This window comes from Diceros bicornis, chromosome X (genome assembly GCF_020826845.1).
Source record: "Diceros bicornis minor isolate mBicDic1 chromosome X, mDicBic1.mat.cur, whole genome shotgun sequence".
NCBI classification, from domain to species: domain Eukaryota; kingdom Metazoa; phylum Chordata; class Mammalia; order Perissodactyla; family Rhinocerotidae; genus Diceros; species Diceros bicornis.
In genome coordinates, this window is record NC_080781.1 from 46,453,723 (window position 1) to 46,472,070 (window position 18,348).

An 18,348-nucleotide genomic window follows, 5' to 3' on the forward strand; every position below is an offset into this window, starting at 1 on the left:
AATGACAACAGAACTAAGTTTCTTTCTAAGATAAGGAGTTATCAAGGCAGAAATCATTAGAGAAAAAAGAAAAATCTGACTTAATTTTCCTTCCCTGTTGTTGGCCTTTTTTGCTATTTTAAGTAACCCTGCATTAAATATTTTTACATATCAATATCTGTGACTGTGCTGTTTCTAATTCATTCCCTGCCAATTTCTAGCCCAGGGTCCTGGGCACATTGTAGGTGTCAGTAAATATTACAATTTGATTGAATACTGAAGATGTTATAGCACTCAGTTAGGAATCAAGATTTGAATCCTCGCCATTGACTTAAGTTCTTTGTGCAACCATGTTTCTTGGGCCTCAGGTTACCCATCTGTCAGATGGGGAAAATGTTGAACTTGTCTTAACTATTTTATAGGTTCGCTGTGAACAGTTCTATTAAATATCACACATAAAAATGTTTTAAGAAATGCCAAGTAATATCTACACTTGATCTTAGCCAAAAGGCCAAGAAGCAATTCCAAGTAACATCTAAATGAAGATGAGTAAACTGTGTAGTGGGAAATGAATGGGATTTGGAGGCATAAAAATCTGGATTTGCTACTCACTTAGCTTGTACCTTTAAGCCTTGGTTTTCTCATCTATAAAGTGGACCTGATAGTCAGTGACTGGGTGACTTCAAGGATCAACTCTGTGTATGCGTGCACCTTGTTGATATGCAAACGATATGGCATAATTGTGCTTGTGAGTAAATGTCATGATCAATGACTTTTCAGGACTGCAGTGTGCTAGCTTTTGTTCTGGACCACCTCCTCCCACATACCCAGAATGCAGAAGACAAGGACACACCTGCCCTGGCCCGCCTATTCCTCGCAAGCCTGGCTGCTGCAGGGAGTGGCACAGATGCCCAGGTGGCCCTTGTGAATGAAGTAAAAGCAGCCCTGGGACGGGCACTGGCTATGGCTGAGAGTACAGAGAAACATGCCAGGTAAAATCTGTGCCTCACCTAGTGCTGATAACCAGTAGCATCCCCTTACTCCATTCTTGGCCCATGGGATTCCTTGCACTAGAACAAGAGTTCCAGTCATACTGGTATATTCTCTGGTCCTCTCAAATAGTTCTAGTGCTTCAGAATACCCCAAGCGCTGATTACATTGGGAGGAGGTGGGTAAGCAGCTTAGAAAAAACAGAGATGTTTTCATTATATTTCTAGAGTTTTCAAGCAAGAAGTTGAGCAGGTTATTCAATCTCATTTTTTAGATTTTTTAAAGAAAATGAGAAATGCTACTACCCAGGGAGTGAGTTCTCACCTGTTTAGATGTTACCTCCAGAAGGAAACACAAAGGGCACAGGAGGGTTATCTGAGGCGAGTTAGTGAAGACGTGGCATAAGAATGGGCTGTATTCACATGATAGAGGTGTCAAACTTCTCTCCCAGGCTTCAGGCAGTGATGTGTATCATCAGTACTATCATGGAGTCCTGCCCCTCCACCTCCAGCTTCTACAGCAGTGCCACAGCCAAGACCCAACACAATGGCATGAACAACATCATTCGACTCTTCCTGAAGAAGGGACTTGTTAATGACCTGGCCAGAGTGCCTCACAGCCTGGACCTGTCCAGGTAAAATTATTCCCGAGCTCCAGCCTCAGGCTTTTGCCTGGTATTCCATGTATCCTCGCCAGATGAATAGTGAGCAGACGGTGTGATAGGAAAAGTTTGGGTGTAGGTATGAACCTACACCCAAAGAAAGACACCTTCCTTTCTTTAGGCCTTAATTTTCTCATTTGCTACAAACTCAAGAGTTGGACTATCTCAGTAATTTTTTTCCCTTCCTCTTTTAATTAAAAATGCCTTTTATTATAAAAATAATTATATGTGTATCATAAGAAATGACAGATGAGCAAAAATAAAGTAGACACCATATTCCTACCACCCAGATACTGCTGTTACCGTACTGTATGTCTTACAATGATTTTCTTGACATACATAAATAACATTTTTTACTAAAGTGATATTATATGTGCTATTGTGTAACCTGGGTTGGGTTGGGGTTTTTGTTGTTGTTTTTTCAGTTACTAGTCTCTACCTTTCTGTGTAAATAAATCTTCATCCTATCTAGTGCCTAAATCCATATTCAAAAATTTTTGTCCAAACCAGAATCCAGTTAACGGACCTTGCATTACATCTGGTTATGTCCTCAGAGCCTCTGTTAGTCTAACACAGATCCTTAATTTTTTTAATCTTCATTTTATTGCTGTTGTTCATGACACTAACTTGTTGAAGTGACTGGGCTTACTGTCCTGCAATATGTTCCACCTTCTAGATTTCATCCATTTAGTTCCTTGCAGTGTAGTTTTACTTGTTCTTTTACTCCCTATTTTCTGTAAACTTCTCTAGTTAGAGCTATAGAGGCTTAATAGAGCAATTTAAACATTGTTGGCTAGGATGTATCATAGATAATGTACATATCATATTGTATCATGAGGAGACACATCTCTTTGAACTGCTATTAATAATCATGATAAGATTGACCACTAGAGTAGAGTGATAATCATCATTGTACTGTTATGTTTTCCCCCTTCTTATTAGAAAGTAATCTGTATTATTACTTTGACACTATACAAAGGTCTAGTTCCCTGTCAACCATATGCCCAATTAATGGTCTTAACACAGGTTGATGATCCTTGCCTGTGTCAATTTCTTTGGGGGTAATCAAGGATAACTTTCTAATTTCTGTCATTCCTTCTACATTATTAGCTGACATTTTCCTGTGATAGAGCCCCAGTTCAGGGAGGGAAAGCCTGGGGCAGGATAAAAGCTTAATTTTTTCCTTTAAGGCACTAATTTTCAGAGTAAAGTCAAAAATAGGTTTAATGACCACTTCAAATGCGAGTTTTCTCTGGCTATTTTCCAAGTGGTATTATGGACTCACGGATTTTCATTGATTTTTAAAATCAATGATTGAATTATTTGGATCACTACAGTCATCCTCCTTTTTCATGTTCTTTTTCATTACACCCTTGGCCCATGGGGCCTCTTCTAGCTGACTTCTTTGCCCTTTTGATATAACCTCATCAATTTTTTTTAAAACGTTTAAAAATTTCAAACTTGCAGTAATGTAATGAGCACCATATATCTCACCTAGATTAACCAGTGGTTAGCATTCTGTCCTTTTGCTTTAGTTCCCCTCTCCCATTTTCAGGAGCTGAATCATTTGAAATTCATTGCAGACAACGTGATGCTTAACCTCTGACTACTTCAGCGTGTGTTTGCTAAGAACAAATATCCCCTTATATGGCTAGAATACCATCATCACATCTAAGAAATTTACTGTTAATATAATAGTACTCAATATGTATTTCATATTCAAATATCCCCAATTATTTCAAGTATGTCTTTATAGCCTGGGGAAAAGTGTTTTGATCCAGGATCCAATGACCGTTACTCATTGCATTTGATTGTCACACGTCTCTTGTTTTTTATGACATTTTAGTGCTTTGAAGAATCCAGAAGGCCAAATGTCTTATAGACTCTCCCATAATCTGGATTTGTCTAATTGCTTCATTGTGGTTAGGTTCAGGTTAAACTTTTTTTGGCAAGAATACTACACAGGTGATGTCAGCCCTTCTCAGTGTGTCACATCAGGAGACACATATTGTCAATTTGTCCCATTATTGACGATGCTAAGTTTGATCACGTAGTTAAAGGTTAGCTTTCCCGTTTATATTTAATAAGTTATGTGTGAGGTGATGCTTTGAGCTCATATGAAGGTCATGTGAATATCCTATGCCCTGAAGATTTTTAACTCAGTAGTTTTAGCATTCATTGGTGATGCTTGCCTGAATCATTTACACTGCTGGTTGCAAAGTGATGATTTTCTGATTCTCTCATTCCTATTTATTAGCTGGCATTCTTTTATAATGAGGAGCTCCTTCTGCCTGCTTTTCTATCCCTGTGGCTGCAGATTCTTTTTATATTTAATGTGTTATAATGCATTATTCCCATTATTATTTTTGATGCTCAAATTATCTCAAATTTGGCCTGTGGTAATGACCCCATTAATTTTTTAAAGCTTTCTTGCTTTTGAAAGCCTTCTGGCACAACAAAATGTCCCAAGCTCACCTTATATCTTCCATGCCCCATTCCTGGGATCAGTTGTTACTCTGATGAGCCTTGGTTCCTTTTAGTGTGGATATCTGTGCTTAGTCCATCTCTGTATCTTCCTTTATCTCAGTCCCAACATGGCCAACACAGTCAATGCTGCTCTGAAGCCTTTGGAAACACTTTCCCGGATTGTGAACCAGCCCAGTAGCCTTTTTGGAAGCAAGAGTGCTTCTAGCAAGAGCAAGTCTGAGCAGGATGCCCAAGGAGCCTCTCAGGACACCAATAGCAACCAGCAGGACCCAGGTAGGGAATCAGAGCCAATGGACTGGAGAGCTGGCTGGGTGGGCATAGTTATTTTATGGACATGGCATCACAACTGTTCTGGCTTGGTATTGTTTCCCTGGGAACTTGCTGGCCTTCCAGAGATCTGTCATAGTGGCGTGGGAATCTGCCCCACAAAGAATTCCTTAAAATTGCAGCCTTATTTGGCTTTCCTCACACGTAGCCTTGTCTTTTCCTTTGTCACCCATTCATTTATTCTCTGAGAATTTGTAAACTTGCCCAGGGAAGGGACCTTATTGTCTTTACGCTTGCCTCCTGGTGCCCTGCACATAGGCACCCTTTGATTATTTTGCTGGTTGGTTGATTGTTTCAGGCGAGCCTGGGGAAGCAGAAGTGCAGGAGGAGGATCATGATGTCACTCAGACAGAGGTGGCAGATGGGGATATCATGGATGGGGAGGCTGAAACCGACTCAGTGGTGATTGCTGGGCAGCCTGAGGTGCTCAGTTCACAAGAGATGCAGGTAGGGAGGCAGATCACCCAGCATACCCCTATTGCGGCACTGAACCAAACCCCCAAGTGGTGTGGGTGGGTGAGTACTTTAGATCCTTGCTTCAATGCTATCTGCTTTGCAAAGGAGCACAAATAATATGTTTAGTAGATGCTCAGTAAATATGTTCGAATTGTATTAAATGGGGATGGGGACAGGGCCAGGATGCCCTGTACTATGAAATGGAATAGATTCCGACAAGAAAACTTAGGCACAGGTGAAATGTTGATGTTGAAAGCTGGCCTGAGCCCTTTGGGCCCAGGGTCTTTGATTTACTTGGCTCTGATCATTAATGGAAGCTCCTTAATATCACTGTTGTGCCTATAGCACCAGCTCTCACTGGAGCATTCAAACGACAGTCTTCTAAAGACCCTAAGGAAAGCATTGTAATTTCTGGAGCTGGTAGCAATGGTAAGAAATGGGGCCTACAGTCCTAAGCTGCTAGCTCTAAGGAGATCTGCATGTATTCCTGGACAGTGTAAAGACTAACCTGGTCTCAGATAACTGGGATGGACCCATTTGAAGGACAGTCTGAGTGTGGATTGGCAGCACTTGGTAGTTTCTGTGCTCTTAGCGCCAAGTGTGTGGTGTTAATGTAACATCCTCTGTCACACATTATCCTAGAAATATATGCTCCCTTGCTGGCTTTTTTTAAAAAGAGTTTCAGTGCTAGCACAATGATAGACTTGTGTGCATCCATGTATATGTTCTATTTCTCCCCAGGTTGAGAATGAGCTGGAGGACCTGATAGATGAGTTGCTTGAGAGGGATGGCGGATCTGGGAACAGTACAATTATAGGTGAGAGCCCCAGAACTGAGTATAGCCTCTTCCTTTGCCTCAGTCTCTCTTGGGAGGACCCTTTTTCTCATCATCTGCTTGCTCAGCTCTGCCTAAGGGCTCATAGCCAGCCTAGATTGCTGCTTGTCTTGATGTTGACAGTCTTACAAATGAGAAATTCACAAGCCATCTACAGACCTGTGGTGGGTCTGAAGCATTGCCTATGTGGGGGAGGCGGAGGGGGTGGCCATCAGTGTAGATGATACATCAGGCACATCAAGATTGTTTATTCATGGAGGCCTAGAGGAGGCTTTAGAGGCTTTAGGGTGAGAAAGCGCTTTCCTTTCAGTTCTTCAGTGAAATCCAGGGGCTTTCCGCCTCTGAGTCTCAGTAGTGTAAAAAGTGGTCATTCCCTAAGGGTGGCCCTTGTTACAACTCAGAGAGAAAACAGCAAAAGTACCCTACGGTCACCTGGCTCCAAGGGTGTATGTGTTACTTGTTTTTATTTTATTGATGAAGGAAATCAAAGGATAAATGGAAGTAGACGTGTATTCTTAAATTTGACAAGGCTTTTTCACACCCATTATCCTCTGTGGTTTCACAATTAGTGGGATTGGCAGGGCAGATGTGATCATCCCATTTTACAGATGAGGAAACTGAGACTCAGACAGGTAAAGTGACTGGCCAAGCTCACCTAGCTAGTCAACAGCAGAGAACCCAGGTCTTCTCCCTCATCCAAAAAAAAAAAAGTGGATATCTGCTGGGTGTACATAGCTACTTTAGGCGCACCCAATCTGGAAAGGGAAGTCCTCTGTTGTTCAGTGAAGGCTCTGCTCTGTAACCTTCAGTGAGCAGAAGTGGAGAGGATGAATCACAAGAGGACGTGCTGATGGATGAAGCTCCTTCCAACCTCAGCCAAGCTTCCACCTTGCAGGCGAACCGAGAAGGTGAGAGTGCCGAGGCCAGAAAGGCCTCCCTTCTTGCCCTGCACGTCTGACAGACACTACACTAGGGTTTTCCTGGAGGCAGCTGCCCACATGTGCAGAATAAGGAAGCATCTGTCTGCATGCGCTGACATACACCATCCACTTTATCCTCAGCCAGTTTTTCAAATAACATGTTACTACTGCTTGCCCAAAAGTTTGTCACTTCTTGGTTCGCTTTCTTCTCACCCACCTGCTATCATCGCTCCAGATTCCCTCTTATCAACAGGATGCAGTCAATAGCAAAATAGGGCTGGAAAGGCAAGGGGGCACCAGCAGACTTGGCCAAGTCCTAGACCATGGCTCCTCAAGCACCACCCTATAGCCAGCCTCCACATTCAGCCACCCTGCTCAGCGTGTTGATGCATTGATTGGCACTCTCAGGAAACCAGGGCTGGCTCACTAAATCTGTACATCACCCCCGATCTGGTTCTTCCTCTCCTAGAGTCAGATACCCCATCGCCTTCCCACTCAGTCTGCCGGCCTGCACGGTAGCCTGTTTTCTAGCTACTCAGTATAGTCCTCCAATGTGCTCCCTTTGTTTTAGATTCCATGAATATCCTGGACCCTGAGGATGAGGAGGAGCACACTCAGGAAGAGGACAGCAGTGGCAGTAACGAGGATGAGGATGATAGTCAGGATGAAGAGGAGGAGGAGGAGGAAGATGAGGAAGATGATCAGGTGAGGGGGGACTGTGTTTGGGTTGGTTCAGACAACCTCTTCCATGGGAACACAGAGCTGGAGAAAACCAACAGTCTGGGTTGCTAGCCTCAGCGCCTCCCTCCCTCATGTGCAAATGTGGCCATGACACCAGACTTCAGAAAACCCTTACCTCCAGCAATTCTCCATCTCCTGTTTTCCCCTTAAGGAGGATGATGAAGGTGAAGAGGGAGATGAAGACGATGACGACGATGGCTCTGAAATGGAATTGGATGAGGATTACCCTGATATGAACGCTTCTCCCTTGGTCCGATTTGAACGCTTTGACCGGGAGGATGATCTCATCATTGAGTTTGACAACATGTTCTCCAGTGCTAGTAAGATACAGGGGCTCAGCTGGGTTTTATCTCTTGATTCTTATACCCTTCTCTAGGGTAAGCCAAGCAGTGAACCAGAGCAGCTATCAATCTGATGCAGACAGCACTTGATTTCCTATGCTGACTTCCTGGGGCAAGGGATATCTGAATCCATCTCTCTCAATAAGTGTATACTTAGAAGAAGGAATTGTGAGAGGCTGCTTTTGTTCTCTCCACCTCAGTAAATAGGCAGCCATTTAGAGCCTGGACAACTTGATGATTTGCTTGAATTTTTAAAAAGTGTGAGCTCAAGGCTGACTACATCAGGCACCCATGTGCATACTACAGTGACAGGGCAATCAATAATCCTTATGTCTGTAACACTGGATCTTGAGAGTTTGGATGGACACCTTTGAGCTTGGCATTGGGGACTAGATTTGAGCATATTCACTCTGTTCATCAAGGATGCATCTTTTCGGAGGAGAGAGTGAATCTCTTCTCTCCTCCCCCATCAACATCAGAGTTCCCTTTTAGCATCGAGTTCTTAAAATCAAGCTGTCTTAGGAAGGCAGGTCTTGACCCCAAATCATAAGCGTATTACGGCAGAAAACACTGAACTGTTCTGGTCTGTTATCTTGGCCAAGTAGTCTCTTACCTCTTTGAGCCTCAGTTTGTCACCTGTAAATAAAAAGTTGAAAAAGAAAAAAAAATAAAAAACGGGTTGGATTACATAATTTTCAAGATACCTTCTATTCTGTGATTTTCTTTGCGTTTTTGTGATTTCCATCAGTCTTCCTTACGTTGAGTCTCTTTCCATTCAGCAAATTGAGCAAATATATGAGGAGTGCCTACTGTGTCCTAGGTACTAGGGATACAGCAGTAAAAAAAAAAAAAAAACAAACAGTCCTTTTCCCTTATAGGAGTTTAGGATCTATTAGGAATTATGCAGGCATTACATTGTAGTATGATAAGAAAGCACAGAGTAAAGGGTTGTTAAGCCAATCTGTAGAATCACAGGAAGTGGCATCTAGGCCAAGAACAAAAGAGAAGGTCAAGAAGAGGGAGAGGAGTCTTCAAGGTGGAGGGAACAGCATGTTTCTGAGGGGCCTAGAAGCATCACTGTGGCTATAGTGTGGAGAATGGATTGGGAGAAGGTACTATTTAGGAGGCTGTTGAAGTATCTAGGTGAGAGATGTGGTGGCATAAGCTATGGTAGTGTCAGTGATTGTAAATAAGGTGTGGGAATGAGGGAGAAAGGACAAAGCTCAGGTTTCCGTGTGAGGAGGTAAGGCCCAGGAGACATGGTTCTACTTGAACAACCATGGAAAAAATTTCTTTTGGGCACTGACCCCTTTGCATATTGTCCTTGCAGCAGACATCCCCCCATCCCCAGGAAATATCCCTACCACCCACCCACTGATGGTACGCCATGCAGACCACAGTTCCCTGACGCTGGGCAGTGGCTCCTCTACAACACGTCTCACACAGGGCATCGGGCGCAGTCAGAGAACCCTAAGGCAGCTGACGGCCAATACAGGCCACACCATTCACGTTCACTACCCTGGGAATCGCCAGCCCAACCCTCCTCTTATACTCCAGAGGTGAGTTACAGAGAAGATTGTTGTGCTCACTGGGCTTCAGCATTGTCTTCACCCGGGGGAAACAGTCCATCACTTAGTGCTCTTATCACACACACAAATAATGTGTTTGTCCATTTCTTTGTGGATTATATGTGCTGCCTTTTGGGGAATACCAAATTGTATAACATGTCTTTTTGCTTAAATGTCGTATGCATATATTCAGCAATCATTAAGCATCTCATACCAAACACTTAACACTTTAGATATAGACAGGATAAGATCCTTACCCTCAGGTTTGGAGTTTAGTGGGAGAAACAATTTTAGAAGTGAAAGAAAGAGATACAGGTGTCATAGTGATCAACGTGCAGACTACAGTGGGTGTACAAGAGAAGTATTACATCCTAAAACAGTGCCTGGCGTTATCAGCGACACTCACTCTGCCAGGAACTATGGAATAATATGCAACCTCAGCCCAAATAAAGTTTGCAAACTTATGGAATAGTTACAAAAGTAACTTAGGCTTCTGTGTAGTATGATCAAGTTCGTAATAGTGTTAGGCATTTCCTAGAGGATGTAGAAAGGATCTCACTATAACAGATTGCAGGGCCCCTGTGGGTGTACAGTGACCATGGCATCCCACTTTCATTCTACAGGTTGCTTGGTCCCTCTGCTGCTGCTGACATCCTTCAACTGAGCAGCAGCCTTCCCCTACAAAGCCGGGGTCGGGCCCGCCTCCTGGTGGGCAATGATGATGTTCACATCATCGCGCGGTCTGACGATGAACTGCTGGATGACTTTTTCCATGACCAGAGCACAGCTACCAGCCAAGCAGGCAAGTTTGTCTGGTGAAAGGGAGGGTACAGTTTGTCAGATTCTACTTTTTCCCTGCTGAGGGAAAGCAGAACAGTATCTGCCCTGCCTGGAGTAAACCCCATCTTATAGGAGCCAGAACCACTCAATGACTTAACCAAGAGTGACAAAAACTTTATTTTCTCTGGATACCTGTGATGTGCCAAACCTTGTGATAGATACCGGGTCCTGTTAGGAAAATACTGTAATTTTTGGATCAGTTGACACATGACAAGGCCAAGAGTCTTACTCTCCTTTGTTCCCCTACAGGCACCCTGTCCAGCATCCCCACAGCCCTGACCCGCTGGACAGAGGAATGCAAAGTTCTTGATGCTGAGAGCATGCATGACTGTGTTTCGGGTATGTGGCAGCTTGGTTATCAGGACAGTAGTGAGCCTTCCAGGGCTGGGACAAATGCATGGAAAGTTGTTACCTTGGTTCTCTATGACCACAAGCTCTGCCTCGTGGCTTCTTCCCCCACCTCCCCTGAGCAGCCTCTGATCTTTGCTTCTTTGATCCAGTTGTTAAAGTGCCCATTGTCAATCACCTGGAATTTCTGAGGGATGAGGAGCTGGAAGAAAGGCGGGAGAAACGCAGGAAACAACTGGCTGAGGAAGAAACAAAGATAACTGACAAAGGCAAAGAAGATAAGGAGAACAGGGATCAGAGTGCACAGGTAATTCCCAAGGGCTGGGAGGATTCATCTTTGGCTATGTCTGCCTTAACTTTTAAACATTTTTGGCATATGTGTGTCACTAAGAGAGATTGAAAAATCCTAGGACATTCACGTTGAGCCTGAGAAATGATCCATTCCAAATTTACCGTACACTCACATGGTTTTTAGGGCAAAGAATTCAAACACAGAGGGAAAATTATTTCTCCAGTGTCTTGCGGGGGAAAGCTGGAACCAGAACCAGAGCAGCTCCTGACTCACCAGTCACGTTCTGTAGTCTCTACTTTTAGTGACTGCAACTAGACAAGAGTGACCTTGACTTAGCCCATGCTCTTGGTGGTTCAATTCCATTTCTCAGTGGATTGCCTTACCAAGTGTGGAGGGAACCTTACCAAGATGACCCCATTCCATCATTTGAATAAGTTAGGATTAGGCTTCAGATCAGAGAGAATATTCCTACCCAGAACCCCATCACCACATGTCATTTTTTAGGGCTTAATTTGTGAAATCTCAAGCATGATTTTGGTTTAGGAAGAATCTACCTACCTTTTTTTGAAACTTTTGGGACCTTGAACAGTATAGCTATAAGACATATTAATAAGTAAAAGATGATAGAAATACAAAGAAATTAAAAACACTCGAGTGAAAGACTTTATTATACCCCACTTAGCAGTTAGAGGATATTGAAATGTTCAGTTATGATAACAAACTTGATCTAACCAGATACTTTTGTATAGAACTTTTACCTGACAAACGGTAACATTGTTTCAGACACATGAAAAGGGAGAGAAAGAAAATAAGCCAGCCTGGCATGTGATTGAAAAAGCTGGAATGAGCTCAAGGAAAGGAAATACGTATAGATGAAACTTGAAGACATTCTTGCTGGTCTCACAGTTGCGTTTAGGTCATGTCCTATGCTCAGCCCAGCTCTAAAGTGGTTTTTATTATGCTTTCCTCTCATTGTTCAGTCAGCCCCCTGGCAGTTTCCCCCTTGTCCCTAAGCCATCCTTGAACATGAGTGTGTATTAGAGAAATTGGAGATATATTTGCACACTAAAGTGCTCATCTTCCATCTAGGTCACTGAACTCCTAGATGGTGTATGAGGAGGATGGTGGCTATTATAATTGACCTCTACCTTATGTGCTTGCAAAGTCCCACACTGGTCTGTCCCTTCTCTTTGTAGTGTACTGCATCTAAGACAAATGACTCCACTGAACAGACCCACTCAGGTAACTCTCCCTCCCTTTTCCTCATCTTACTAATTGGTTGACTCTCTTGCTCCTGATCCTTCCAAGTAGCTGGCCCAAGTGGGCTGAAGATCAACACTGGTACTCTGTGAGATGAGGTAGTAGATTGTATAGTTTTAGGGTCATACCCCATCTTGGAGATAACTATACAGTCTACTGTCTTTCCCACGGTGGTACACTTCCCCTCCGATGTGCTCTGTTCAGGTTCTTGTTCTGATTATCCTATGCTGCATTCTGGCATGTGTAGTGAGGCCATGTGTCCTGTCCCCTTTGGTAACCACCATGATGTGATGCTTAACGAGAACACCTGATGACAGTGGTTCCCAAATGCCAGTCCTCAGTGGAAATGAACAAAATAAGGGAGGTTTAATGAGTTTTTCAGAAAGCTGAATTTATTCAATTTAAAGGACTGTTTTTTGTAGAGATTATATCCTTCCTAGTTCTTTGGTATCAAAATATTTTTGTTAAATGATATCGATGGGATTTTCTTTCTCACTTGGCTAAACTAAAAGTTTGGTAACCTTTTGTTAGTCTCCTTATTTTTTCCTTTTTATATAAATTTTTTGTGTCTGTGGAATCTAAAAATCTAGGAACATTGTCTTGAACAATCTGCTTTTAGGAAGGTAGCTCTGTATGCTAAATGGTATTACTACTATTTGCTTTCTGTTTCTCCTTCTAATTTACTTAATATCAGTAGCCATTTTTGTGATTCTAATAACTGGTCCATGTGGTATTATATGTCTCCCCCACCCCTATTTCCTCAGAACTTTCTTCTGCTTCCCTACACCTTCTGTCTCCTTTGGCACTTGAGTTGGGAAGTGATTGTACCAAAGCCTTCACAATATTTTTTAAAGCAGTGAAAGAGGGTAGGTGTCCTGGTGCCCTTAATCTGGTGAAAGGTCTTTGAAAGGATCTGTCATCAGGTAAAATGGCCTTTTGCCTACTGCCCTTGCTAGAGGATTCTGCTCATGCCGGGGTGAGGTAGTAAGTTGTATTGTTGTGGGGTAGGGATATTAGGCCCCAATTAGAAGATAACTATACAACTTACTACTTTCCCTGATGTGTGGCATATTCACACTTAGTCTTGGCACTGTTGCATCCATCAGACAGAGTTGTGGAGGTTCTTTGGATAATCAAGACTGGAAGAAAAAAGGGAGATGGAAGGGGACAGGTGATATTTAGGGTGAGGCAAATATCATTATAAAGTGACTTGAACTCTTCTCCTTCCACCTGGGGCACAGAAAGGATTTAATTCTTAGGATCTATAAGGAGTCAGATCTCCCGTTCTTGGGACTAAGATAGCACTATGTCTTAGCCCCCATCCTGGGTATACCAGACCAGGCACAAACTGTTTCTAGGAGTAACTGGTGGTCCAGGGAAGTCCTGCATCACTGGCTGGGTGGAATACTTGTCAAGCCACATGTGCTGATTGAGTGGCTCCCTGGGTCCTTGGCTCATTGCCCCTTAACAACCCCATTGTCATTCTTTCCGAGAAAGATGGGACTCCTATGCCTGACAGCTACCCAACAACCCCATCTTCAACTGATGCAACTACATCTGAGTCCAAGGAGACCCTTGTCACTCTGCAGCCCTCACAACAACCACCAACACTCCCACCCCCACCAGCCTTGGGAGAGATTCCTCAAGAGCTGCAGTCTCCAGCTGGAGAAGGGGGGAGCTCTACCCAGCTATTGATGCCTGTAGAACCAGAGGAATTGGGTCCCACAAGGCCAAGTGGAGAAGCAGAAACGACTCAGATGGAGTTATCCCCAGCTCCTACTATAAGTGAGTAGAATTTCAAGGTTTTGGGGAGGGTAGGAGGGAAGAATGGACATCTTTGTAGTTTCTCTTTACTCTCTTATTTTAGAGACATGGTAGAAGCTCAGGTTCTCACATAGTAGGATCTCAGCTTGCACATTAGCTTTCTTAGCTAAAGTTGAGGTTTCTTCTCTGTGTCTTCAAGTGATTATACATCTGAGTGTCTAATGATACTAGCGATGATGCCAACAGTTTGAGTTAATCACTCTGTTCCTGGGCTATGATGCCAGACTTATTATTTAATCTCTTTAAAAACAACTCTCCAAAGTAGATGGTGTTATCTCCATGAATAAACTGAAACTCAGAAGTGAAATAATTAGCCTAAGGTCACTCAGTAAGTGGTTGAGCTGAGATTAAAATCCAGATCTGTGTGACTCTAAAGCTTGTTCTCCTTTAACAGTTCCAGGGATGGCAAGCACATGACTCCGCACATAGAGCTCTCCCATCCTGGCAGACACCATTTGTCTCATGGCACTATTTCCCACTGGTTTGAAATGGGGCCTCAAAATTCTTCTCAGCAGTGTTCCAACAGGGTAAATTGAAACCTGTTTGCCATCCCTGCTCTATACCATGCTCCCTGTGATGTGCTCTGGAAAAACCTTAAGGTGTAGCAGTTTTTTCCTTCCAGGGACCTTGTTTGTTTAGATAAACAGAAACAACATGCATGTACAAATGGTGCCTACAGGGAATCTGAAAGTGATAGGATCCCTTACCTGGGATGCCTAGGGAATATTTTTCATAGGCATACCTGGAACGCTGTAAATGTTCAACAGATGATAGAAAAGGTTTGAGCTGAGCCTTTTAAAGCAGATAAGATTAAGGGGGAACGTCAGGCCAGCATAGAGTGATGATGGCAAAGTGAGAAATCTGATCTGGCTGCTGCTTAATTCGGCCCCATCTTCCAGGCAGAGAATCTAACCTCTCCATGTGACTTCCTCCTAGCCTCTCTTTCCCCAGAGAGAGCTGAAGATTCTGATGCACTGACGGCTGTCAGCAGTCAGCTGGAAGGCTCTCCCATGGACACCAGCAGCCTGGCTTCCTGTACCCTGGAAGAGGCTGTGGGTGATACCTCAGCAGCTGGCAGTTCTGAGCAACCCACAGCAGGTAGCTCCACTCCTGGGGATGCCGCACCAGTTGTGACAGAAGTACAAGGCAGAGGTGATGAGTCAGGGGAACCTGCCCAGCCCCCTGAGGACAGGTAAGCACTGTGTGAGCAAGAGAAGGGCAGGATATGTTGGCAGGTGTTTCAAGCCAACATGTACTTGTTTATGTTTATACTTCTTAATATACTGTATAACTTATATTTGTTTATACTTGTTAACTAATGCACGTGCTTGGTACACTGGGGGAATCAACCTAGCTTCTATGAGAAAGGGGTATTGTAGGAGTATTTTATAAATGGAAAAACACAATCTGGAGAACAACCTGAAAATGATTTCCTTCAGCTCTCCCCCTGCATCCTCTGAGAGTTCTTCCACCAGAGATTCCGCTGTGGCCATTTCTGGAGCAGATTCCCGGGGAATCCTAGAAGAGCCACTCCCTTCAACAAGCAGTGAAGAAGAAGATCCCCTTGCGGGTGAGCTCCATTGTGTGCTCAGGTCATCCTGGGGTTGTTTAGGTTTCTAGCAGCCTTTGCCATGAAAATGCCTACTGGTCAAACAGTTACATTCAGATGGAGAGCTGCATATGTACTGTGGGAGGACCAGCAGGAAGGGGGTACTGACACTGCATAATGCAATGAGCCCAGGCTTTGGAGTCAAACTGATCTTAGCTCACATCCCCCTTCTGCCACCTCCTACCTTTAGGACCTGGGGACATTAACTTCTCTGATCCTCATTGATACTGAGGGGGGCTGGTGATAATTACATTGTGGGGTCTTGATGAAGGTTAAGTGACAGTGTACTCACAGAACCTAGCACATAACAAGAGCTGTTCTGAGCCTAGGGAAGGTGGGTGGGCCTTCTCTGTGTGTCCTATGTCCTTTGCATGCAGTGAGGACAAATAAAGCTGGTTTCCCTCAAACAAGCTATGAGTTTCTTTCCTCCAGGTACATCTTAGGCGTCAGTAGAGGGGTAAGTCCCTTCACATCCTGCATTTTCCCTCAGGTATCAGTCTCCCTGAAGGTGTGGATCCCTCTTTTCTGGCTGCTCTGCCTGATGACATCCGCCGGGAAGTCCTGCAGAACCAGCTGGGCATCCGTCCACCAACCCGGACTGCCTCCTCAACAAATAGCTCAGCTCCTACAGTGGTGGGGAATCCTGGTGTGACCGAAGTGAGCCCTGAGTTCCTAGCTGCTCTGCCTCCAGCCATCCAGGAGGAAGTATGTGAGCGGGGAGCTGGTGGTGCCAGGCTCCTGGCTGTGGATGTGCCCCCATTGACTTCTTTTGCTCCATAGGTGCTGGCACAGCAGAGAGCTGAGCAACAGCGACGGGAACTGGCACAGAATGCAAGCTCAGACACCCCCATGGACCCTGTGACCTTCATCCAGACTCTGCCTTCAGACCTGCGTCGTAGTGTCCTGGAAGACATGGAGGATAGCGTGTTGGCCGTGATGCCACCTGACATTGCAGCTGAGGCTCAAGCCCTGAGGCGAGAGCAGGAAGCCCGGCAGCGGCAGCTCATGCACGAGCGGCTCTTTGGGCACAGCAGCACCTCGGCACTCTCTGCCATTCTCCGGAGCCCGGGTACAGAGGGAGGCAAGTGGGAGGGCTCTGGAATATCTAGCTTTGGCCACGTGAGGCTCTGTTGTTCTGTTTTGTATTGCTTGGACCAGGATCACCACCCCCTCCCCCATTTCAATTTCCTTTTTCTTTCCTTCCAGCTTTCACCAGTCGCCTGAGTGGCAACCGTGGGGTCCAATACACTCGCCTTGCCGTGCAGAGAGGTGGCACCTTCCAGATGGGGGGTAGCAGCAGCCATAACAGGTACCTTTTCCTGTGTTTTTTCACCTTGCCATCCCACCCCTTATGTCTACTACTAGTCTCACTCCCTTAATTTATGGGTGGAGAGGCTGGATGACCTCTCTAGGATGTTTCCTTGAATGAGTTGGGGAGCCAGATCTTTGGATTCTGACTTCAGGAAGCCACACTTTTGGGTTAGTATAGCTACTGTAGACCATAATCACAAATAAGGCAGGCTGGCAGCAGGCACTAGCTATGGAAAGCTACCACAAGGAAAGCCACCTGCCTCCCATGCAAATAGGAAAACAGTGAACCACTTGCCTTGAGATTGTAGTGTCTAGGCTGCAGAAGTAGAGAGGAGTTCATTATTAAACAGGCTGAAGCAGAGTGGACCCAAAATGCCAAAATGTGAAGGGAATGATCAGTCCCTATATAGCATGCAACCCCCTGGTAGTGTAGAGAAAGCAGAAATAAGCATTGTCTCCTAAGACTTGAGGTGCAGTCTGATTTTACTAATTGGTGATACAGACCTGGGCCGGAGTCTCTGCTCTCTTCTCAGTCATTGTGTGATGTAGGGCAAGTCATTTAACCTATTTGAGTGTCTTGTTTATCATCTCAAAAATAAGTGATTTTCTTGTCTTTACAGCAGCCCTGTGAGGAAGCTGTTGTAGACATTGTAGAGTGCCTGGTACATAGTAGGCACTCAAGAGGGCAGCTCTTGTTACTATTAAGAGCCCTTGGACTGGCACCCTCCTTTCTGGAGCCTCCCTAGAGGTATCCGGCTCATCCTCTTCCCCTAGGCCTACACCTGATCCCAGAGCTCTAGTTAAAAGTGTTACCCAGAAACCATGCTCTGTTCCAGGCCTTCTGGCAGTAACGTGGACACTCTCCTCCGCCTCCGAGGACGGCTCCTCCTGGACCATGAAGCCCTGTCTTGTCTCCTGGTCCTACTTTTCGTGGATGAACCAAAACTCAATACTAGCCGTCTACACCGAGTACTGAGAAATCTCTGTTACCACGCCCAGACTCGCCACTGGGTCATCCGCAGCCTGTTGTCCATCTTGCAGCGCAGCAGTGAGAGTGAGCTGTGCATTGAAACACCCAAACTCTCCTCAAGTGAGGAAAAGGGCAAAAAGTCAAGCAAGAGCTGTGGGTCAAGCAGCCATGAGAACCGGCCCCTGGACCTGCTACACAAGATGGAGTCTAAGAGCTCCAACCAACTTTCCTGGCTCTCAGTATCCATGGATGCAGCCCTAGGCTGCAGGACTAATATATTCCAGATCCAGCGTTCAGGGGGGCGCAAACATACCGAGAAACATGCAAGCAGTGGCTCCACTGTCCACATCCACCCCCAGGCTGCTCCAGTTGTCTGCAGGCATGTTCTAGACACACTCATTCAGTTGGCCAAGGTGAGGAGCTTGAAGGAACCCAACTCCTGGGGATGGAAGAGGGGTGGCAGGCACAGCCTAGGTGAAATGTGAACTCTGAAGGAGATAGCAGGTCTTTCTTCGCTGTTAGTGCTGAGGCCTGTATTATTTCTGGGAAATTGTCTAGTAAATAACTTTGTGGGTTTTTTATCTTCACT

The 18,348-nt window shown here is 44.8% G+C and overlaps 1 protein-coding gene and 1 pseudogene across 12 annotated transcripts in view; one reads left to right on the forward strand and one right to left on the reverse strand.

Moving 5' to 3' along the window:
* Positions 1-18,348, forward strand: part of HUWE1 (HECT, UBA and WWE domain containing E3 ubiquitin protein ligase 1) — a 161,602-nt gene that overhangs the window by 128,709 nt on the left and 14,545 nt on the right. For 9 of the 12 annotated variants that reach the window (XM_058535926.1, XM_058535934.1, XM_058535931.1 and 6 more), the window contains 20 exons: positions 760-971; positions 1,421-1,603; positions 4,218-4,390; positions 4,743-4,891; positions 5,642-5,717; positions 6,545-6,643; positions 7,227-7,360; positions 7,548-7,716; positions 9,068-9,296; positions 9,929-10,107; positions 10,395-10,484; positions 10,646-10,800; positions 11,982-12,027; positions 13,543-13,830; positions 14,806-15,061; positions 15,309-15,439; positions 15,969-16,183; positions 16,259-16,547; positions 16,685-16,787; positions 17,626-18,172. In XM_058535926.1, the coding sequence (XP_058391909.1) occupies positions 760-971; positions 1,421-1,603; positions 4,218-4,390; positions 4,743-4,891; positions 5,642-5,717; positions 6,545-6,643; positions 7,227-7,360; positions 7,548-7,716; positions 9,068-9,296; positions 9,929-10,107; positions 10,395-10,484; positions 10,646-10,800; positions 11,982-12,027; positions 13,543-13,830; positions 14,806-15,061; positions 15,309-15,439; positions 15,969-16,183; positions 16,259-16,547; positions 16,685-16,787; positions 17,626-18,172 (3,723 nt within the window). The remainder of the gene's footprint in view (positions 1-759; positions 972-1,420; positions 1,604-4,217; positions 4,391-4,742; positions 4,892-5,641; positions 5,718-6,544; positions 6,644-7,226; positions 7,361-7,547; positions 7,717-9,067; positions 9,297-9,928; positions 10,108-10,394; positions 10,485-10,645; positions 10,801-11,981; positions 12,028-13,542; positions 13,831-14,805; positions 15,062-15,308; positions 15,440-15,968; positions 16,184-16,258; positions 16,548-16,684; positions 16,788-17,625; positions 18,173-18,348) is intronic. The other 3 variants (XM_058535935.1, XM_058535936.1, XM_058535937.1) reach the window with 1 other exon arrangement.
* LOC131401496 (U2 spliceosomal RNA) lies at positions 371-502 on the reverse strand (annotated as a pseudogene).